The 24,328-nt window shown below is 45.0% G+C and overlaps 1 protein-coding gene across 1 annotated transcript in view; it reads left to right on the forward strand.

The window, feature by feature from the left end:
* Nucleotides 1-1,150: 1,150 nt before the first annotated feature.
* The window catches only part of pcxa (pyruvate carboxylase a), a 56,242-nt gene continuing 33,064 nt past the window's right edge, over nt 1,151-24,328 (forward strand). The window contains exons 1-9 of the mRNA XM_067256688.1: nt 1,151-1,380; nt 4,639-4,783; nt 4,991-5,175; nt 5,331-5,496; nt 5,747-5,892; nt 6,099-6,216; nt 6,849-7,000; nt 11,717-11,835; nt 17,143-17,305. Coding sequence (XP_067112789.1) covers nt 4,639-4,783; nt 4,991-5,175; nt 5,331-5,496; nt 5,747-5,892; nt 6,099-6,216; nt 6,849-7,000; nt 11,717-11,835; nt 17,143-17,305 — 1,194 coding nt within the window. The 5' untranslated portion in view covers nt 1,151-1,380. The remainder of the gene's footprint in view (nt 1,381-4,638; nt 4,784-4,990; nt 5,176-5,330; nt 5,497-5,746; nt 5,893-6,098; nt 6,217-6,848; nt 7,001-11,716; nt 11,836-17,142; nt 17,306-24,328) is intronic.

Raw genomic sequence — 24,328 nt, forward strand, 5'->3', positions numbered from 1 at the left:
AAGAAAGGGACATTTCCTCATCTTACCGGTGGAAGGTTGAATTCAAGATTTTTTGAGATTGTGCTGCTTGTGGTTTTGTACCTAACTTGTGTTAGTGAATAATCTTGTGGTCTAATGTGTTGAAGCTGCCCTATGCTTCTGGCCACACCATACTGCATGTTCAGTTAGACAGCTTCTTACTTTGATATATTTTGATTTCTTTCTCCCATTCCCTAATGACTTTTTTTTTACTGTTCTGAAATGTTTCATTTTTGAAGACTTTGCCAGTTACCTGTTTTCCCCCTCCCCCCCCTTCTCCTGTAAAGTCATACATTTTTGGGGTGAATGAGAGATTATGCATTCCATTGGCTAAACTCATGTCAGTTTTCTTGCTAAATAAACTCTTTGACCAGTGTTTCTACACCAAGTCTCCTGTCTTTTTCTTCAAATTACAAGTCTACATGCTGTTTATCATTCCTCACTTTTTATATATATAATGTCATTTATCAAGGAAGGGTTCATTGAGATTTTACATATTAGTCATTAAAGACAGAAGAACATATAAATCACAGTAGTAATTTGAGATAATCCAAAAACAAATGAAAACACATTTGGATCTTCTATTTTTATTTAGTCAATAATAATTAAAAAGTCAATACATGGGTGCAAATAAACCATGTGTATTTTGAACAAATATAAATGAAATGGACACCTTTCAGTACTCTATGGGAATTATGAACGAGCCACGAGTTTTGCCGTGTGTATGCTGAAAATGTATTTGTTACACTTGATCCATGTGAACTTTCAGTACACAGTACACAGACAGTTAATAATTTAACAATTATTTCTATCCTTCTCCACAAAGACCAGTGGCCAGAGATACACAACCCTGCATGGATTCCGGGGTTCGCCGGATTCGAGACACAACGGTTTTGTCGTGAAGAATGACACAAATGCAATATCCGCCCATGTGGTCGATTCTGGCTGCCTCTTATTTACGAAAAAAGCGTACTCTGTAGCTGCAAAGCAGGACCGAACGTTTTATATGCCCGGGTACTGGAGCGGACGCCGTTGTGGGAGTTTGAATACTGATTTACGCCTTGCACGGAACGCTCCACAGAGCCGGGCCGTACTGATTTCCATAACCGGGTCTTCGTAGATAAGCCAAGTGAAGTCTCCACCATGATGGTCGTTTTGGTGCTGCAGACCAAATATAACTTTTAAACCACGTGCAGCCAGGTGAAGGCAACGGTCTGACTAGTGCACAATACTAAATAAAAAGCCAGACAGCGACCCATCGCGAGCTACGTGCTGGTTGGTTGACTTTTTCACCTCATCAACTCAAGACATTATTACTGTCTGAATCGGCTTACCAGGCTTTTGACACGACTCACTGTAAAGGTAAGTGCGTTACACAGGCACCAATAAATACGACATCACAAGTAATGTAGTGTAAATCAACATCCGTTGCTGTGATATGCATATCCCAATTTTTTGGACTGCTGCATCTACGATGTGGTGCTGTCCACATAGCAACGCTTGTTCTCAATGAAATGGTAGCCATCCAGCTAGCAAGAGCTGACTGAGCTAGTCTAACTTGGGTCATTCATCCCATGATGAATGGCTTTTGCATTGCACATAATTGTATAACTGACGTTAGTTGGCTAAATGGCGTTAGTTGACAGTGATGAAGTTGTCAAGATAGCTGAATTTTGAAAGCGCGTAGGCCTAGGCTAGACTACTTCTTTGCTTCTGGAAAATGTTTGAGTACTCTAACTTAGCCAGAGCTAGCTCTAGCTAACCAACGTACAGTAGTCATTTGTAGACTACCTAATCAAATCAAGCAAATTGTTGGATAGCTTTCATTAATTGTTTGCTCTTCATAAGCTTGTATGTTATTTTTTTTTATTGAGACTTGTGACTGGTAAAATGTTATTTGAGAATAAGTGGCTAGAGAACTGGATATTTTAACATGCTTCTAAAAACTTTCTTGGTTTGGGATTTTTACAATGAGCAGGGGTTGCTGTAGAAACCGGCTGAGCCAGTTTTCCTTCCAAGACGTCCCCAATGTGCTTTTAGAGGATCAATGGTCACCTTTGTCATTGTCTCTAGTATGCAATTATAGAACAACTGTAAAGTGATGCGGCTGAGTTGGGGTTTTATCCTCACATCAATCTTTTGCATCAGCGAGAGGGTGTGTTTACAGTTCCCTCTTACACTAAAGGGTTCATGTCTGCACACTGTTGCTTTTGATAACAAACCCAAATAGTTACAAAGGCGCTCATATTTCGCTTTGCATTAGTAACTTCAGTTTACTACAGAGAATACTCTCATCGGAACATAAAACGTAATTTACGTTCATAATGGTTTGTGTTGTTGAGAAGAATACGAAACAGACAATCAGTTGTTCAGCCTGCTGCAATAAGGTTTTAAAACAAGCCCTCACGTGCCATTAAAATTCCCTCTGAATGAAACACTTCCTAATCTATGTCAAGGCAGAACAAAGCCTATGCTGTACTCATATAAATCCTACAAGGTCAGTTTATTTCCTGAGCACTCAATAAACCAAGACCTACAACTCCTTATCTGTCTGAAACTAGTCAGGCCTAAAGGTATTTAGAACACCAAAACTATGGTATAGTAGTAAAACAGGTGTAATCGTTTACCAATTAACTTGTGGCAGAGACTACAAAGCATGTTCCCTTACCTCAGTTTTAAAACAATTTCACAATTAATTTGATTTATTTAAATAATCCATCCATTGTATTAGACTAGGGGTCATTGTTTAGGTTGCACCTTTGACAGTTTCTAGTCAGATATAATTGCCATATGTCATTTTTTTATCTTGGATAGTCAGATCTTGCTGGTCAGATACGTTCTGATGTTGAGTTGGACAATATTTGTTATTTGATGAAATCTATAGGCCCCTCAGATAGTCAGTTGAGGACTGCTGCCAAATGCCATCCCCCATCAGTGTTTTTATGACCTTTGAACCTCTTTAGTGTTCACTCACTAACTTGTGCAATTCTTTTTTTGTTTAGTTTGAGCTGTTTCTGTTTGATTTCGGACCTGGTGTTCAGTGTAGCTTTGGTTAGGGTTCCTGTATTGTTTCATTTAGCCTGAATATCCGTACGGCATCGCCACTACTGAACCCAAGGTATCTAAAATGTCTCCTGCATTCAGAAAACGTGGGCATAGAGGACGTAGAAGCTTGCCATTTGATTTGATATGTTGAACTTGAAGGGTCTTTCGAAGCTTAGTGACCCCTCTTCCTTTATGTTGGCCATGTGATCAACTTGACCTCGTTTTTTTGTAGAGCTAATGCTGCTAGTCGTACAATACTGTGTATTGTCATTGTCTTTATTCTTAGTCATGGGACGGTATGTTCTGTGTGGGAGCTAGAATTGTGTAATGCTAGTCACAAGCATAAACTAGCATGTTGGATGCTCAAAATAGTTTGGAGATTTTATTGTAGATGAGATCTAGTGCCAGGAGGTCAGTTGGGCATTATGTCTTTCATCTGGCCTACATTTAATCTATTAAGTTACTTGTTGATGTTTGACTGTCTCATGCCCTTTGATCCCTTGAAAGAGTCCTTTTATTTTATCCTTTTTTTGAGGCACAATCAGACCAGGCTAAATCATTTCCCAGGCCTTCTTTACTTGGGTTACGGCCCTGAGGATTGGAATGTGTCTTGTCCTTTGACTGTCTGGGACCCCATGCTGTGTTGAAACACTGTTGACTGTTTGTTCAGATGTGAAACTGTTTTCTTTTCTTCTTTTTGTCCGGTTTTAGATTTCTGAAACTGATGTGGATGTTGTCATATTACCAGAATATAATAAAAGTATATAATATAATAATTACCAGATCTTAATGTTTTGTAACGCATGTCTTTCTGTAACTCATCTCCCCCAGTAGCAAGGTCTAATGGAAGTAGTCCAAGTCTTATCTTGTCTGGGTGTTTCTGGATGTGCAGGGCTTTTCCTAATTAATAATTTAATATTTTAAGGCTACTGTTGCATAGGCCTAAGCAAGTCTCATCCTTCTATTACTTCCTCATATCACAAACTGGGGTAGCTCCACCCAGTTCCTTAAGATCTGTAGCTTCTCAGTCTAACCCTAATCCAGCACACCTGTTTGACATTCGGAATCATGTTTGTGATAACTGTCAGATGTATTGCTCATATGCAATTATCACAAACATGAATCATCTAATTATTAGTACCAGGTGTGCCAAACCCTTCCATACAGAGTTCTCTTACTGAACCCTGCACCCAAGACATGACTTAATCTCAGAAATAGTCGACCAACCACAGTATGCCCAGTCTTGCTATAAGGTTGACAATTATGACTTTTCCTCCAGAGACTCCTTGCTAGATCAGAAGTTAAGGACTGGCTGTGCTCTGCTTCTTAACCACAATGAGTAACTGTTGAGTTTCTTACATTTACATTTAGTCATTTAGCAGACGCTCTTATCCAGAGCGACTTACAGTAAGTACAGGGACATTCGCCCAAGGCAAGTAGGGTGAAGTGCTTTGCCCAAGGACACAACATCATTTGGCATGGCCAGGAACCGAACTGGCAACCTTCAGATTACTAGCCCGAATCCCTAACCGCTCAGCCACCTGACACTTCTTGACTCTTCTTCTTCTCCCCCAGATGATACTGCAGGTTGGAAGCATGCGTGGCTCAGCTGTGGGGCTGCTGGCCGTGCGCCGAGCATGCTTCCTGTCCCGCTGCACCCACAGCGCCCCCCAGGCGCTTCAGTACAAACCCATCAAGAAGGTCATGGTGGCCAACCGAGGTACTGCACCCACTGGAGTACCCTTCACTAGGGACCGTCTGCGCATGTAGATGTTTCTTGTTCCCTGTCACTTTAAATCACTTAGTCACTAAGTACTTTTTAACTTTTCCCCCTGTCCTGTAAGACCCATAAACCATGCTCTTCTTCTAAGTAGTCCCTTAACTCACCCATTTTGGGCTGATCAAGAGCATTTAACGTCACCCTCAGGTGAAATCGCTATCCGTGTGTTCCGGGCGTGCACTGAGCTGGGGATCCGCACCGTGGCGGTGTACTCGGAGCAGGACACGGGCCAGATGCACCGGCAGAAGGCGGACGAGGCCTACCTCATAGGGAAGGGCATGGCACCTGTGGCGGCCTACCTCCACATCCCAGACATCATCAAAGTGGCTAAGGTCAGTGAGCTTGATTCCTCTAATATTTGATTCCGTTTTATCTTTTTCGGGGGGGGGATTTGTTTGTAATGAATGATGGTACATCTTCGTGTGTGTGTGTGTTTATTTATTGGTAAAGCAACCATTGTTTAATTTCCTGTTTTTGTAACCTCCAGGAGAACGACGTGGACGCCATCCACCCTGGCTACGGCTTCCTGTCTGAGAGGTCGGACTTCGCCCAGGCCTGTGTGGACGCAGGGGTTCGCTTCATTGGCCCTGCTCCTGATGTTGTTCGCAAAATGGGGGACAAAGTGGAGGCCAGGGCGATCGCCATCCGCGCAGGTCAGTTCACCTTCGCACACCCCTCACTGGGGTCTCGTCCTGCTTCTTCAAAGACCAGTTCTCAACCTCTCTCTTACACTTCACATGTCAAACCATTCTGGATACAGTGCGCTAATGTGACCGATGGGTTGACCATGGTGCAGTTGGTATTCAACTTAGGAGCTCTCCTGGACACGACATGCTGATGTGTCCAGTGGGGCCACGTTCTCGGCAGACCTTTGACCCGTGTTGTGTTTGGTCCTTCTGCCAGGGGTGCCAGTCGTACCCGGCACCGATGCTCCCATCGCCAGCCTCCACGAAGCCAAGGAGTTTGCCAACACCTACGGCTACCCGATCATATTCAAGGCTGCCTACGGAGGAGGAGGCAGAGGCATGAGAGTGGTGAAGGAGTATGAGGTACAGGTCTCAGAGACGTGGTGATTTTAGAATACTGTTCAATAAAAGAATTGGGCACCCAGTTGCGAAGCCCACATGCGCACAGACACAAAGACAAACATTACGCTTATCATTTCCTAAATACCCCCATAACTACTGGACCCCTCTGTCCCCTGCATGAACCATGTTCTGACTGCGCCACTGACGGGTTCCTTGACCCTTTGCAGGAGCTGGAGGAAAACTACCAGCGGGCGTACTCCGAGGCGCTGACGGCCTTCGGGAACGGGGCTCTTTTCGTGGAGAAGTTCATAGAGAAGCCCAGGCACATCGAGGTCCAAATCCTGGGTTAGTGTTTTTGAGAAAAGTCGAAAAAAAAATGTTGGCCTGTCACATAAGATGTTTCTTTTAACTTTTCTAAGTTATGAGTTATAGCTATGAGCAAGGGAGGATGCATGTTGACAATGTTCACTTTCCTGTTTGTCAGATGTTAAGAATGTAGTTTGAGACTCCAACCCTAATCCAGCCTCCAATCGGATTCTAATAATGAGCTGCTTGACAAGCTGAGGAATGTTTGTCTCTCATTGGAGTTAAAATTTACAAGAGGGTAGATCTCCAGGCGCAGGGATGGACATCCCTGTGTTAGACTAATAATGATTTGCATGCAGATCATTGTTTTATGCCGACACGGTCAATACTGGAATCATCTTTAATTGTAGCTTAAATTGATATGAACCTAACATCATTATTATACATTTAATCCCAGCTATGTAAACATAAATATTCAATTTTTTGGACAAACTACATTCAAATGCAAGTGTGAGTCGACAATGCTGTAAAGCTTGGTGGATTCTTTCCTCCACAGGTGTACCAAGGAAGTGAATGATAAGTCCAGTCTCAGTTTCTTACACTACAATACCCTCTTTGTCCTCCCTGCAACCTCTTTGTCTTCGCTCCAACCTCTTTGTCCTTGCTCCCAGGCGATAAGTACGGTAACGTGATCCACCTCTACGAGAGGGACTGCTCCATTCAACGGAGGCACCAGAAAGTGGTTGAAATCGCCCCGGCAACGCAGCTGGACCCCCATCTCCGAGACAGGCTCACTGCTGACTCTGTCAACCTGGCCAAACAGGTACAAGGACCCTTGTTCACCAGATAAGAAAATCTAATTTAGCTTGCTTGTGAAAAATGGGCTGTTCAATGTCATAAAGGGCGTCACAGATGCCCACAGATCTGCACTTATTTATATGAAATTCTACATTTTGCAGACGTTTAAAAAAATATATAACGTGACATGCAAATGGGGCACATTGAAAGTACAGCAGAAGGTTTATTTGCTCAGTGAGAACATCTAAGGAACTGAGCGTGAGGAAATTGAACCGGGCCTTCCAAGGAGAGTAAATAACATGGCGTCCCTTAGCTGTGAACTAGTCTGGATTCAAGATTAGATAAAAAGAACAATTTCGTTTTTGTTTGGGAAGGAAAAAACGGCATTCGATAATGCCGGAATGATTACGCCTGCATACTGCAAAATACAGTAAAAGAAGCTTGTTCAAAGGCTCTTTGTGTCCTTCAGAGAATAAACAAGCAGCATTAACTGTGAGTGACAGCTGGGAAGCATTCTGTGTTCCTTGTTAGGCAGTTAAAATGTCTTGGATGCCAAACCATCAAACCTCTCTCGGTTACTTCCTGTTCATCATACTCACTGCCTGAAAACGAGAACAATTCGATTTTGGGGGAGGGGGGGGGATAAAGGGCAGGGCCTTAAAAGATAAAGATGTTATTTTCAACATGAATGATTTTTCTCTCGCTCTATGCTATTGTGCACCGAGAGCTCTGTAGCAGCCTGTGACAGGGATGAAATTCTTCAGAAGGAAATATCGGAGTGTAAAAAGGGATTTAGGGAAAACGGAATAGCAGAAATTTAGCAGGGGAGGAAGTGGCCTAAAGGGATAAAGACAGGATCAAAGCAAGACTTGAGCTGTAATTAAAGCAGCTGTAGTCGATTTCCACCTGCAGTTGAAGGAGAGACCCACTAGATGGCAGTGTTGAGCTGAAAAGGTGGGGCCTGCTGCCTCAAGCAAGCAACGAGTGAAACTGCCACTCCCACAAACAATAACGAACAATTTACTGTGGTGTCATGTAAATACGTAATTTCTGGCTGTCTTGATTGCAATCAAGAAGGGATCCTGTTAATTGTTTGTTGAAAATAATTACATTTATCTCTGAAGAATTACTGAATTAGTATCTGTTGCATCTTGAGATATCTCCTTACAGCTGGGTAAGGAAGCTAATGAGATTGGGAGAATGACTGCCAGTCTCTACTGCTCCTCAAGTCTCTGAAGTGCTTAGCTTCCGACTGTCTTATTCAGTGTTTCTAATCATTCAGTGTGTGTATAAATGTTGATATACATTAACTGGAAATGTATAACAGAGAGAGGGCTTTTATAAAACAACTTTCAGGGAGAACTGGAGAACCCTGGCTGTGAACAAGCCCTAGTTTCTTTTGCAGGAAGGTCTGTGCGTCCACCCTGGGTCTCAGGGACGCTGCTGTGCCCAGTCTCCCGCTCCATCTGCCATGTCAATCGTTTAACACACTGAAATGTACGAGTAGGGCGGGGTTTTGAGAGGCCTGTGTGTGTGTGTGTGTGTGTGTGTGTGTGTGTGTGTGTGTGTTAGAGAGTGAGGGAGAATGGGAATGAGGGGGGAGAGGGGGAGATGTGTGAGAAAGGGAGTGCTGGAGGAGGGGGAGTAGAGGAATGAAAGGGAAAAAGAAACGGGTGTGAGGGAAGCAGAGAATTGAGAGTTCTCGTCCCATCTGCTCGGTCATATGGCAGATATGAGATGAAGACGAGCTGAAATCGGGAGATAACATTTGGAGATGCGCTTGGAGTGTCAGAAACTAAACCTGCCACCAGCCTGATTACACAAGCCCACATTCTGTTTACCTGTTCCTACCCTTGGCCGAGAGCTGGTTCCGCATTGACCTTTCCCCTCTACCGATCAACGTTTCTCCTATAGTCTCCACGGTCCGCAGGATCTTGGGTTTACTTCATGTGATTACTTGTTCTGCTGCATCATAGACCGGTTCAGTATTCTGGGATTATGTTATCACAGCTCCAATTCTCAGCAATTCTCGGTTTCAGTCAGAGGGGCCCCAGAGTGACGCGAGTTGAAACGAAATGTGACTGTAGCAATCAGTGTGGGTTACCAAGCTTGGAGGATCGGTGTCTGGGAGATGCCTGCTGGTGCAGGGTCAGTGTTGACTGACTCTGAGGGTTATCTTTGGGTTATCACTCATGCATCGTTATGCATCCATGGAGGTCAGACTGTGAGCTTGCTTAGACAGATTACTCTGTGGCAAAGGTTAGTGTGCCAGTGGATGAAGGCTGGTTATTACATTTACATTTAGTCATGTAGCAGACGCTCTTATCCAGAGCGACTTACAGTAAGTACAGGGACATTCCCCCGAGGCAAGTAGGGTGAAGTGTCTTGCCCAAGGACACAACGTCAGTTGGCATGACCGGGAATCGAACTGGCAACCTTCGGATTACTAGCCCGATTCCCTCACCGCTCAGCCACCTGACTCCCTAACCCTGGTTATTGTTAGATGTTTTTGTATAGATGCTTTTTCCCCCCAAAACCTATTTGCTAACACCACTGAGCCCTGCTGCTAATGAAGAAAAGTATGAAAGGGGCTTTTGTTTTGTCTTTGGAATATATAAAATAATCGATTTTACTTTTGCGTAGATATTTGAGCATAAGTGCTGATAACCAAATTCCATGATGTTGTTGTGTGCTGGATCTAGGCTTGTTTCTCCGAGTCTATTGTTTTTCCTTGTTCGGTTATACCGAAGAACTCTCAAGGTCGGTGTGATTCAGAGACTAAACAATTCAGAGGCTTATCGAAGCCCTGAACCCACTGAATCAAATGCTTATTGAATAGACGAAAGGAAACTAGAACTGAGAGCTTACTTAAAAAAAAAAAAAGGTCAAATAAAACAGGAACTCCATATGGCGGCCCCCAAAAAACTCAACACCGTCTCCATTTATTATGTTTTATGGCGCCGGTCTCCATGGTGACGGCAGCCGTATCCAGAGACGATTTAAACACAGGTGGGGTTCACAGCCTTGACCGAGTCTTTCTTCCTCTTGTTCACGCACGCATTCACTCCCTCCCGCTCTCGTTACTTTGCTATCCGACCTCCATTCAGTCGAAAAACAAATGTTTGTTTCCAGATTCAGTCTTCAGTGACACACCAGAACCACTTTGAAATAGCCAGTACAGAGAAAGTACATATACCCTTAAGGATGTTTTTATTTATTTATAACATTTTCTCCTGTGTTTTTCCATCTCGGTGCTCTCCTTTTCTGGTCCTCCCTACCTTCCTTCCTCCCTCGCTCTCGATCTCTCACACTTTCTCTTTCTTTCTTCTTACCTGTGTGCGGTTCTGTCTGTTCTCCTTGCCTCCTGATCAAAGCTCTGTCCAGACTGCTATCTCCCAGGGCCCTGTGGTGCTGGAAACCAACATCCCTGCCACCCTGCTAATACCTTCCACATCACACCACTTCATTAAAAGACGTGTGAATAGCTTGCATACAAAACCGGTTTCGAAATAAATCGAAAAATGCTTTATTTGAAGAGCAAATACAGAGCCAAGCACACTTGATGGCTTTCCATCTACTGAAATAGACTGACATTTGGTGTAGCGATTGCCATAAGCCCTTTTGGCGAACAGCATAAATACACCATGTGTCCCTGTGCTTGGTTCCATATTTATGCCGCGTGATCTGATGTTGCGTGTCGGATCTCTACTCGTTTTGCGCCGATTCACATTGGGGGAATGTGAATGGATGATACTGTCTCCTTGGCAGAGATTGGGGGTTTTGGAGCGAGGGATGAGTCTGTGATGACTTGGATGAGATGTGTGAGTGTTGGCTGGTGTCGTCTCCAGTCCTGCGGCAATGTGGACGAGAACTGGTCCTGCTGGCTCCCTGGAAGTTCAGTTACAGCTGCCATGCCGACAGACAACACTGACATGAGAGATACTGTGTGTATCTAGTTTCCTAAACACTTCATGAACCATAACTTGCCACAGTGTAGTGTCCACGGACCTTAGCTGTTATCACACACTTGTGTTCCTTTTATCTTCCTGTGTGGTGCCATTGAGTTGTTCCTGAACTCCTGTTTGTAAAAATGACCCATTCAGCCTCAACGATATCAGCAAAGTCACTCAGAGGCACCAGAGTTAGAGGACAGAATTTCAAGAAAGGAAAAATGGTATAAAAATACATGCCAACAGGTGTTCGCTATTACAAGCAAGCGGGGACAGAGACGATCAGTTTTCTCCAGAAGGATCCCCATATCAGGAGAGGACAGCTGTGCCTAAAAGGGTCAGCATGACCCCTGACCCCAGGCACTGAAGTTTCATGCCAGGCACTGATGTCCATTTGCTCAGGCTTGTAGAGGATTAAATGGGCCTGACATCTGGTTTCCTTTAGTCTTTGTCACACGATTTACTTGGCGTTGATCACTGTAGGAATACAATACAATAGGAATACATTATGTGAATGCTTAATGGGATACAATACAATAGCCGATATACTGATTTAGATTAACATAAGCACTGAAGGAAATCAAGATTTCTCCTACACAGCTGCAAATGTAGTTAGTAAATTAAGATTATAATAATTTGGTCTGTAAATCACCTGTGCTTTTAGGCCATAAAAATGAGATTTTACAAGGCAAATTTCTTTTCAGCAGACACTTTTATCCAAAGGGGGACAAATGATTAACCATATTGACGTGTTTCTGACTTGTGTTTTGCTGTGCTCTGTCTGTCTGCAGGTGGGCTATGAGAACGCAGGCACAGTGGAGTTCCTGGTGGACAAACATGGCCGCTACTACTTCATCGAGGTCAACTCCCGCCTACAGGTGGAACACACCGTGACCGAGCAGATCACAGAGTGAGTGACAGCTTCTACCTGCCGTTGCCTAGAAACCCCTCTCCTCTCACAACCCCTAGCGTGGTCGCCCATCCTGGGAAACCCTTTCCATGGGTTAGGATTAGCCCAGTGAAACAGTGGATCAATATAATGGTATATTCAAGCTAGGCAGTAAGTAATCCCTTTTGTTAATGAGGTGTTAGGGATACAGCCATGGCTGTATCGGTTGAGTTTGGGTTGTGGTGGTCATTTGAACTTTGTCTTCCAAGGCTTTTCAAAATCCATAAAAATTGCCAAATAAATCGTCCGTCTTTGTATATAAATATGATACATGGTTGATCTAGATATTTACATTTACATTTAGCAGACGCTTTTATCCAGAGCGACTTACAGTAAGTACAGGGACATTCCCCCCGAGGCAAGTAGGGTGAAGTGCCTTGCCCAAGGACACAACGTCAGTTGGCATGACCGGGAATCGAACTGGCAACCCTCAGCCACCTGACTCCCTAGATATGTGCATGACATTTGGCGTTACGTTGACAAGTGAATGTTATTTGGATTGTTGTGTGGTAGGTCTGATGAGGTGATGAATATGAGTTAATACACCTTGGCTCAAGAGATGTATTTTCAGAGAGGTGCCAGACTACAAGGGAACTGAAACAAAGCGTTAGCAGTGTAATGTGACAGGGTACTGACAACCTGCACGGCCATCGCACCTGTCGTACCCAAGTTCTCACCTTCCTGTTCAGTTGTGCGTGTGTTCACACCTGTCAGTTCAGTGTCTGGTCTGCTATGCCAGAGAACACCTGCCTTGTTGCTGTTGTGCCAGTGTGCACCTGCCTGTCGTGTGCAGTGTCTGGTGAGAGTGTCTGCTGCGCTCGTCCATTAGATCCAGAATGCCGGAGGGGTAAACATGGGCTCCAACTCCATGTTTTATTTGCATCCATACTGCCAATTTAATTAGATATTTTTCTCATAATATTCAGTGTGGGGGACCTAGGTCTAGTTTGGGGTGATTGGGAGGATTTTTTCGGTTGTAAATAAACCGTAGCCTGTAGAAGTAGAGAGAGAGCCAGATCAAGACTGGTCTCTCAAACTCTTCTAATTGAACAAACATGCCAACATACTCATCACATGGGTTTCCTCTACAGCAAGACCCCCCCCCAGTTTTAAAAACGTAGGGAACAAATAGCTCTCCAGCACTTGGACTTGGTGGCTGTTGATATGGCTGAGCACTGCTCTTGCCTCCACTTGGATGAGAGAGAGCCAGAAGAAGACTGGAGGGAAGGGAGAAATTAGGAGGGAATTTCTTCAGTGGACACTTCAGTAAGTGTGTGTGTGTTCTGGTGTTGCCACTCTCTAAACGCGTGCGTAACGTATGAATAATAAAAATGTATTCCTAAGTCATCCAATCCAGTGATCTGTGATTGTTTGTGCACTTACCCACACAACAATAAAGCACTTGAAACGCCGCCGGCTTTTTCCTCTTTGCCTGAATGATTGAGTGAAGTGGTGCTGAACGGGAGTCCCTGTCAGTGTTTGCATTGTACAATCTGTAGCACAAGGACATGTGTGGTAAGTAACCTGCATCGACTGCTACATGCCTGTTTGGCGTTGTCAGTCCTGTGTGCAGGTAGGCTTGCTGCGAGTGTGTCTGAAACCTGCGGCAAGGTGACATACACACCGGCTTTGTTACAGGCCCTCAGAGACGGGAGATGTTCAAGTAATTCATTCGATCATTAAACGGCCTTGTTATTGTTTGGGCATGTGTGCACACAGCCAGATGGATCTCTGTGTGCTTTTGTTGTTGTTCGTTTTGCTCCTGCTACTGACTGTGGGCCTCTCTATTTGTGCGTGTCTGCCCCTGTGGTAGGAATGGAGCTTCATTCATTATAAATGTCCATCGTGTTGCATGAAATTGAAACTGTCAGGCGGCAATTGGCATTTTGCAGGAGCCCCGTTCTGAATGATTGGGTGTAGAAATGCACATGACTGTAATGCACTTGATTCTGATTTAGAAACGTCTAAAGGGGCATGTTTGCCAGATGCCACAGGTGCCTTTTTATTTATTTAAATACATATTTAATTTGTTCACCTTCTGATATCTGGACTTTGCCCCAGTGGATTCGGATCATAGCTCTGTCTAGCAGTAAACGCCAGTGCTGCATCATGACTTTCAATTGGTCAAAGCGATTTAGCATAATTTACAATTCCTCTGTAAGGGGCAGAGCATTAAAAGCATTAGAAGCAGCCTATCATGTATTCCTACATTTAATCTCTTAACAGAATAAATCTGCAACATGCTTTTAATGTCATTGCACGTAGCTTAATGGATTTCTCTTTTTTTTAGCTTGCGTTGAGATGCTATTTTTGTTTCATAACCATCTTAATTTATGTAGAGTCCTTTTGAAACCTGTCTTACGGGTCCATTATCTCGTCTGAAACAGAGGCCGCACCCATTAGTGCATTATCTAGTCTACCTTGTTCATTTCCTCCTCTCACTGCAGGGAAGTCATTACAATTACAATTCTCTCAGCATTTCGCCACCTCCAATACTTCCCACTGTTGTGTGTGTGTGTGTGTACGCTCTCACTGACCCTGTAATGGCTTTCTAATCACCGGGTTGTGTCTAGATTGCAGCTGTGTATTTGTTCATCCTCTGCAAGAAATTAGGGGGAAAAGGGGCTTGGGTGGATGAGAGGACGGGTGGCTTCATAACTGGCAGTGAAGGCAGAGGGAGCTGGTGGCTGAGGAGGAGGCTGGTTCCCTCATGACCTGGCAGGCTGCCAGGCTGAGATGATGAAGAAACGAGAGCCGTGTTTTTCTCAGTGGAAGTATTTCTGAGGAGAAATGGAGGGGCATTAAATCCTGCGACACGTGCAAACTGCCACCTTGTTTGTTACTTGGCATCAGCAATTAAAGTGGAATTGGAAGTTGGACTGAATTCTCTCTCACATCCTTCTCTTCATGCCTCCTATTTCTCCCCCCCCCCCCCCCCCCGTCCATCTATTTCTCACCTCACCCACACTAGGGCTGGGCGGTATGACGGTATATACCGTGCGACGGTAGAAATGTGTCTACCGGGAGAGATTTGGCTATACCGTTTCAACCGCGGTATACTTTTATTTATTTTTTATTTTTTTATTTTTTTCTGGTTGTTGTATTGTATGTAAGCCATCATATAAATCGCATTCTTGCGATATTTAGAATTGTAGTTAAACTTTTATTTGATTTGCTATTTTCGTTTGACCTTTAAGCACATTTGCGTTGGTCTGACAGAATTTTCGATGTGGAGTGTATTTTGTCTAAGCGGACCACATTCATGCCGATGCTATTTAATTATATATTTGATGACCCATTCTGCAACCAATTCGATATGTTGTTCAAGTTTTATGTCTTGTGCTGTAAAATTGTTGTAAAATCACACTGGTGGCGTTGCTAGCATTCTTGATCTAGGATGACTAGTGAAGGCTAACTACTGAGAGTGAGGTCATGCAGGGAAATATCAAACTGAGGCTTTAACGTATCGACCGAGCTTTAACGAGGTTGATACGCCGAAACCGAAGTTAGATATGGATAGTAAAACTCAGACTGATCGCTTTTGCTCTTTTTGGCATTATGGATCCGTATTGAGCTGTGAGTAGGTCACCACGCGGATGGCATGACTGCGCATCAGCCAATCGGAACGCTCGTACTGTCATTGCCTTTTGTTAATAGCCAGTAACGTCTTTTACATATTTACAGAACAATTACTATACCGTGATATATACCGTAACCGTGATATAAAATTACTCATACGGTGATAGAAGATTTTGGCCATATCGCCCACCCCTCACGCACGCACGCACACACACACACACACACACACACACACACACACACACACACACAGAGCTCATACCCCAGCTTTGGGTTTTGTGCAGTGCAGTCTCTGCCTCCTCAGCTCTTGTCCTCCTTGTCTCTGTTCTCTTGTTTTTATTCCCCTCTCTCTTTGTTCTCACTACCGCCCTAAAAACAGTTGGACGCGTTGGAGACGTCAGTTGGAGAACATCAGTAGACTCTGAGGAGGTAGTAGGGAGAAAGGAGAACGTGTGACGGGTTGTCACGACTGATGCGAGTGTGTGTGTGTGTTTTACCTAAAAGTGTCTCTAAATATTGGCTAATCTTGCGTAGTAGAATGCCTGTTTTGATTATGAAAAACGCAAAAAAGAATTGAAGGATTTCTCCTCCAATCTGAAAGTGATGTCTAGTGAGTCTACTGGCTTTGGTTAGAGGTCAACCTAACAGACAAGAGATAACTGCCTAGAATTATACTCTTTCTACCCCAGAATTTCTAGTGCCAAAATTGGGTCTGTACATTTTGCCTAAATAATGAGTTGTAGTCAGGCATCACTGGATGCTGGTCAAATGCTATGGACAGGCAATTTGATGCAGCATCAGCAAGCTAAAATACTCTAGTCGCAAGTCTGTCATTCCTTTTGTTATGCAAGTGTGTGTGTGTATGTGATTTACCAAACAAATATAACATTTAATGGGGTGGGGGCGGGGGGGAGCAACTTGGATACGGTACTTCTTCTTTAGATACTTCAGGAGCGGAGTTTCTGATGTTTAACAGTAAAACTAGATGTTCTTACTCCTTGTTCTTGGGGCTTCAGGGCACCAAACATGGTTGCATTATAATAATTAAAAAAAACACCATTTAACAGAAGTGTTGTTATTTTAATACCAATTTGTTTTATTGAGGTTGGAACTTGTGCCCTGTAGCATCACTTTCAACGCTTTCATTCGATTGTTTTAGCGGAAAAACATTTCTATGGCAACGTAAAAATTGCTCAGTTTGTTGCTGTGATGTATGCGAGTTCTAGGCGACTTTTCACGTCATTACGGACGAGTATTAGATTTGTATTCCCGCCAGAGTCCGTCTGTCAGTCTGGCCCGGTGCTGGCCTGGGTCCCTCTCGGCCTCAGACTGTAGTCGGGTCTGAACGGGTGTCAGTTATCTCTTACCCTGAGGACCCACTCTCTTCGCTCTGTTCCCCTCGAGTTGAACCAAGCTTTTCTTTCACTTTCCTCTCAGGGTGCGTGTGTGTGTGCGCGTGTGCGTGTGTGTGTGTGCGTGCGTGCGTGTCCTGATTCCATCAGGGGATATTTTCCAGTGGGGGAAAAACTTGTGAAATCAAGTCAGAGCTGTGAATGTCGATGGGCTTTAAGATTTATTTGTCTGCGGAAATTAATGTTAATGTGATCAAAGTGTCTGTTTCAATGGACGTTGAGTATTACAATGTGTTCTCCATCTCTCCCCCCCCCCCCCCCCCCCCCCCCCCCCCAGTGTGGACCTTGTGCACGCTCAGCTGCGTGTGTGTGAGGGGCGCAGCCTGCCTGAACTGGGCCTCAAACAGGACAAGATCCGGATCAACGGCTACGCCATCCAGTGCCGCGTCACCACCGAGGACCCCGCCCGAGGCTTCCAGCCCGACACCGGCCGACTGGAGGTAGGCCTTTCTCCAGGCAGCCCTCTCTCCTCTGAAACAACCCCCCTCACCTCCACCTTTCTCTGACTGTTACTCCCCCTCTCCGGCCTAGTCCAACCCAGGGTGGGGTCTTTAGAGCATGGGGCTGTTTGTTTTGTAGTTGCTGGAAACCAACACTGTTCCCACAGGACAGTGCAACACAAAAATCATTTCCTCAGGCTTTTGTCGATTCATAATACTGCTCAGATTCATATTCGATCCCGCCTCCTGGCCACGTCTGAGAAAAGCAGACCTTGAATCAGACCTTGAAATCATTAATTTAAACATAACACGCTCTCCACATATTCATTAAAACTGCAGGTGAGGTTAGTTTGGGTTACCACAAGTGATTTTCCCCCTGAATGTTATAGGAGCCGTAGCTCTAAATTGCACCAAAGCTGATCAGAGAGGAGCGCATGCAGACATGCTAATACCTGCCCTGGTTTCTGCCTCTGTCTATGGGCCTCTCGGACTCTCATTGGTCGTGGATGTTAGTTCCCAGTGAGGCAGGGCATCGCTGGGTCACATTCAAAGAGCTGCAGGGGGGAAACCACTGCCAAAATGGATAATAAATTAGAAGAATAGATTAATACATTTACATTTAGTCATTTAGCAGACGCTCTTATCCAGAGCGACTGACAGTAAGTACAGGGACATTCCCCCCGAGGCAAGTATGGTGAAGTGCCTTGCCCAAGGACACAACTTCATTTGACACAGCCGGGAATCGAACCAGCAACCTTCTGACTACTAGCCTGATTCCCTAACCGCTCAGCCACCTGACTCCCTAATAATAATAACACCATAATCCACACATGCGCTCACCCCCCCCTCCCCTCCAGTAATTTCTCTCAAGGTTTGAGAACACTTGCCACAGTGTCCCCCCCTGTAGTGTAGAGGATCGGTATTACAAACCTCAAATTAAATCATTTTGGAAGAAAAAAATGTGCGTTCTGCATTCACCGTTTCCCACCTGTGCACGAGCTACAAAGGATGTGTGACGCAACTGTGTCATGCAGCGCTGCAGAGCTCTGAACATTAAACATGTTGGTCTAACGGCAGACATGTTTAAACCCCCGTTTGATACAGTCGTGTATGAAATGAAGTGTTGTCGATACAAATAAACAACTCTGGCGTCAAAGCGATGATGGAATTCTCCCTCCGTGGCGCTTCTTCGATAAGGAGAAATCAGAGAATCAGACTTGAAATTGTTATTACTTCAAACACTTTGGACCCCTGGCAGAATCGAAGGGGAGAGAGAGAGAGAGAGAGAGAGAGAGAGGGTGCGAGAGGGTGCGAGAGCGAGCAAGGGGAAAGATGAAGAAGGCAAATTGAATAGGCCCTGACCTACTGTGGTAGATGTTTGGCCGTGGTTATTTCCCAGGAGTAAATAGGGAGATATTGAAGGTGTGTTGCAGGGGGGCCAAGAAGGGTTATTGCTGGAGCAATAAGATGGATGGATGAATAAATGCATCCTGGATGCGTGTGTGAGAATTAATCCCAGTGAATGGAGGCTTTGTGGTCTCACAGCAACCGGTAGAGACGAGCGTCTGAAAGGCTACGTGTTGTTACTCCTCTTGGCTCGGTGTTCTGATTCTGATTCTAGGTGTTCTGATTCTAGGCGTTCTGATTCTAGGCGTTCTGATTCTAGGCGTTCTGATTCTAGGCGTTCTGATTCTAGGCGTTCTGATTCTAGGCGTTCTGATTCTAGGCGTTCTGATTCTAGGTGTTTGGCTGCAGGCTCCTTTGTGAAAGGGTTCTACACTGACACCAGGGTTTGTAATCAGTTCCCTGAGGTACACAGGACAAAGTAAGACTTCTTCACAAAACAGAATGCTGAGGATAACTGAGGACAAAGTAGGAAAGGAGGTTGGGAATATTTGAGAGGAATGTTTGAGGCCGTGCGAGGTGAGGAGATGGGAGCGGTGCGAACGACACAAGGGAAGTGACTGCTTTCAGACGTGCAGGAAGACTGTTGCCCTTTTTCACGAGGAGGAAGAGCGCCTTCATGCTCCTGGACACGCCCGCGTAGGCCTCGCCGGTCTCCATCTCATCCCATGCGCCTCCTTCCTCTTCCTTAATTACCCCGTCGTGACTTTGATGCCTCTCGCTCAGGGCAGGTAGTCGATGAACAGTCCCGAAATGTGAAAATTACATTTTCGAAATCAGACGGGAGAACCTTCATGTGCCAAGATCATCTTGAGTTAGACACATGCTGTCTCTGAGCTCCTTTGTGCGTGTCGTTAATCCATGATTTGACTTTTTCTTATCTCTCCAGGGCTGATCAATAGTCGGATCGATCGGCCCTCTTCCAATACGTTTGTCCAGGCTAGTTCTATATGTTTATTTCCATTGAACAGTCGGGAGGGCTCATATTTACTTGACTGTTTATTGAACATTGTGCCTGGTAGCAGAGATGTGGTCATTGTGCACTGTGCCTGGTAGCAGAGATGTGGTCATTGTGCACTGTGCCTGATCTGTGCCTGGTAAATACAGACCGTTCCTTAACTGAGACAACCAATACGGATATAACTATGCACTAATGATGATACATTTGATTTATATAGCAAGCTGTAGTTTCCATATGCACTATTTGCATGTCGCTTTGGATAAAAGTGTCTGCTAAACAAGTCAAATGTGATGTTCTCTGCTGCAAGGTTAAAGCTTTACATAAGATGGGTTATATTGCACTGTGACAGATGTTTTGGTTTTTGTCAGCTTGAAGGAGATTTGCAGGAAAATAATACAATTTAGCTTTTATTGCCTGAGTGTGTAACCAAGGGGGAATAAAGAATTTATTAAGCTGTTATATTTTTTTGTCCTTCACAATGTTTGTGAGAAAGTAGAATGACACTCGTGAACAATTGCTTCCTACGAGGACGGCAGGTTTGTGCTGGGCAAGGAGCAAGCTTACTCCTGCAGACATTCAGCCCTGCTGTAAACAGGCAGTGCGTGGTGGTGTTGGTCTTTGGCTGCTCAGTAGATGTTCTTGGCTGGAGATGCAGGAGCGTTCAGGACCTCTGCTCCTCTGGGTTCAGCGCCACTACAGTCCATCTGCCAAACAGACGAGATGGTGCCAGTGGAGGAGTCATTACTATTTCACTATGGTTTTGTTTTGTTTTTTACACAGAATGCATTGGTTGGGCTGTGCAGAATGCATTGGTTGGGCTGTGCGTTATTTATTTAGCAGTTACATTATTGTGGAAGTAGTTGAGTCAAGATGGTGTCTCAACCAACTACTGCTGCCAGCTGGTCCTGCTCCAGGGCGCAAGGAACTGAGACCCCCACCCCCTCCACCCACACTATTCTCAGTCAACTCAAGTGCCTCCACTCCCCCCAAACCCAGACTCCCTTTCCTCAACCACCACCCTGACCTTTCCCAGTCCCCGTCCCCGCAGTTCCACCGCATGGAGAACACCCTGTCCCTGAGCCACCGCATGGAGAACACCCTGTCCCTGAGCCACCGCATGGAGAACATCCTGTCCCTGAGCCACCGCATGGAGAACATCCTGTCCCTGAGCCACCGCATGGAAAACATCCTGTCCCTGAGCCACCGCGAGCAGCTCCTGGTTACCAGGGATGGGCACCATCTGCTCTGACCACACACCCTTACTAGCTGTCCATGGCCTGGGCCTTGGCCCCCCCTTGGTAAACACCAAGCCTGCCACCCAAGGACCGTTAATGGTCCACGGCTGACTAATCACCTTGTTGTCGTTGCGGGAAAGATTCATGTTAAAAGCGTGGGATTCAGACCGAGGTGCTGTTTACCCCTCGCTTCAGTTTCACTGAGGTTGTTTATTCCGCCCCGCTCTGTTGAAATCGGTAGGTCCACCATTAAGCGTGATAAATTGCCCTAACCGCGAGGGTGTCAGGGAACGGCTTTACTCGCCATGTTTCTGTGCCTGAAGACCGGCGCGGGGGGGGGGGAGGAGGGGGGGGGGGGGGTTGGGAAGCCGACTGAAGACACGTTCAATGCCCTCCCCTGAGGACCGCTGGCAGTCCTGGTGTTGTCTGGACCTCTATTGGTTCCTAGTAAGCTGTGTTGGTGACTGAACTCAAGCTGCTGAGCTGATGCTCAGGGGGAAAAAAGGGGAATTACTGATTTTAAAAGATGTTTTGTAGTTCAGTTGCTTAGCTGCTTCAATATTGATTTTCTTGCTGTGGAGGAAGTTGGGTTTTTTTCCTCCTGTTTTGGCTCTCATACACCTGTTCAGGTACAGCTGTGCCCCAGTAGTTTCTCTGAGAGAAACTGTTGTGAAATCAGCCATGTGGTGACTGATTCAATTTCAATTTCCTGGTTGTCAGCCTGTTCCTGTTTTGAGTTAGAAGGCTAGACTGCACGCAAGCTCTTAATGAAGAGATACTCCTAGAAAAATCCATTACGTGTCTAAAACCAGTCCTTTTCATGTGGCCTTGTTCTTAATGTCCACTTAGACATGCGTGGCGCAACAGGAAAAGACCCAACTGTGGTAGAGAGGAAACTCGATATCTTCACCTTCATGTAACCAAACCCACACATGCTGCCCGAAATGGGGGAAGCATTTCCCATTTGCTGATATGGTAAAATGGATATCATTGCCCATCTTCTCTCACCTCTGGCTCTGCACCTAATAAAACCCATCCTCTCTAACTATGATGGACATTGTATTCCAAATGAAAAATCCCCATATCGCTATGCGGCTGTATCTATTTTGGAGGTAATAAAATCCTACCGCTGTCTCGGCCGTTTTGTAACCCATACCCATTTCACCATGTTTTCCTTTCCTCCTCTGGTCGTATTTTCGTAGCTGCTCTTCGTATCTCTCCTCGCTCCTCCGTCCTTGGGGTTCCATTCTCTCCATTCCTATTACTTCTTTCTCTCATTCACTTATCCTTTCTGGTCCTTGAGCAGCTCCTTGACTCCTTTTTTTTTTTTTACGGTTTCTAATTTTCAATTTTTTTTTGCTCTCCAGCTCTTTATCTTCCTACACTCTTTGTTACTTTATTTTTCTCCTTTCATATCTCTCTCTCCCCCCCCCCCTCTCTCTCTGTTTGTGTCCCCATCTATCTTGCTCTTGCTGTCTGATGCATTACTATTAAACAGGCTTCCTCCTTCTCTGCAGTTTTTTTTCTCTCTCCTCTCTCTGCTTGCCATTTTTCCTTTTGCGAATGCAATTCAATCCCCCTCCTCTCCCCCTTCTTGTGTTTTGTTTTTTATCTTATGTTTGTTTTTCTCATTCTTCTCTCTGCATTGTATCCATGTCTCCCCTTCGGTTTGTGTTCTCCTGTCCCCTCTACCTGCATCGCCCACCTGGCCAGCTTCAGCCACCCAGACAGCCCTCCTACCCTCCCTGACTCTCTCTAATGGCCGCTCTAATAAGACCGCATGACTCACGCACGCACCTTTTTTTCCCCCTCCGTATCCCATCCAGGCCCTCTCTCCCTCCCTCCAGGGATCATGGCTCTCTGATGTTCCTTCTAAGTTACAGCCGAGCCCAAACCTAATTAACAGTACCGTTAGCTGCTGAACCAGGCCGACAGGTGCTGAGTCCTGGCCCGCCCCACAGCCCCCGCCCACCCCGTCTCCTCACGTGGCGGGCGTGGAGCCGTCTCCTGTCAGACGGGGGCAGGAGCCGGCGCTCGTCTTCATGCAGTCTTGTGTTGGCTGCTGTTGAGAGTGGTGTGTTTGTACAGTGTGTTCCCCTGCCTCTACCTTTAATTATTCAAGCTAATGTCACTTTCCTCTGCCTTGGAAGTCACAAATGTTACGGGAACATGTCCGCTAAAGTGTGTGTGTGTGTCTGCCTCTGTGTGTGTGTGTGTGCTGTAAGGAGATGGAGCATGGAGTTGTTGGCTGAGGAGAGCAGAGACGTGTGGAGCTTGTACTTTGTTCCTCCTGATGTCCTCGTTTCTGAACAGCAGCTGAGGATGCTGCCGGTGTCACCCAGATTTCTTCCAACTTTTTTTGTATCCGTGTATTTATGTTACTGCTGTTAATGTCAGACTGCCTTTCAGGATTCATGCGGCAGCATTGATTTACATTTAGTCATTTAGCAGACGCTCTTATCCAGTGCGACTTACAGTAAGTACAGGGACATTCTCCCCGACATCTCTCTCTTTGTGGACAGTGTGATCCCATCTAAGACAATTGTTTCTTACCTCAATAATAAGCCCTGGATATCTAAGGAACTGAAAAATCTGTTGAGGAAAAAGACTATTTTTAATAGTGGCGACAAGATTGCATATGCTGAAATTAGGAAGGTTGTGCGGGCTGAAATTGTAAAGGCTAAACTTAAGTATGAGTAAAATCGAGTCTAAATTCAGTGAGTCGAACTTCAGATATGTGTGGAACGGCATGAAATTGATGACAGGCCTACATAAAGGCAGTAACACTGTCTCCTTAAATGGTTTTAATTCAGATGAGCAGCTTGCAAATGAATTGAACAGTTTTTATATGAGATTTCCTAATGGTGATTTTAGTGAGAGAATAAGTCACATGCGTGATAATCTTACCAGTGACTCCTCCGTTTTTGATATTGATGTCTGTAAGGTTGAAATATTATTTAAACAAATCAAGGTTAGTAAAAGTCCTGGCCATGACAACATCTGGTCGTGTGCTTAAGTCCTGTGCTGGTCAGTTAAGTGAGATTTTTCAAAGTGATTTTCACTCAATCCTTCCAGACGCAAGCAGTGCCAAGAATTTGGAAACATTCTATCATCATTCCTGTGGGTAAGTGTAACAACGGCAAAATCTTGAATGACTTTCGACCTGTAGCTCAGACCTCATTGGTGATGAAAACCTTTGAGAAGTTGGTTCAGCAGGTGTTATTGAAGCAGGTGGAGAAACACTTAGATCCACTGCAGTTTGCTTATAGGGCTAGCAGAGGTGTTGTGGATGCAAAACTTGCATTGTTAAATTCTCTTTATAAACATCTGGGGGCCCCCAAAAACTCATGCTAGGCTACTTTTTATCGATTTCTCATCAGCATTCAAACTATGTTGGCTGAGAAACTCCAGGCTCTTTTTAAC

This window comes from Osmerus mordax, chromosome 19 (genome assembly GCF_038355195.1).
Source record: "Osmerus mordax isolate fOsmMor3 chromosome 19, fOsmMor3.pri, whole genome shotgun sequence".
NCBI lineage: Eukaryota > Metazoa > Chordata > Actinopteri > Osmeriformes > Osmeridae > Osmerus > Osmerus mordax.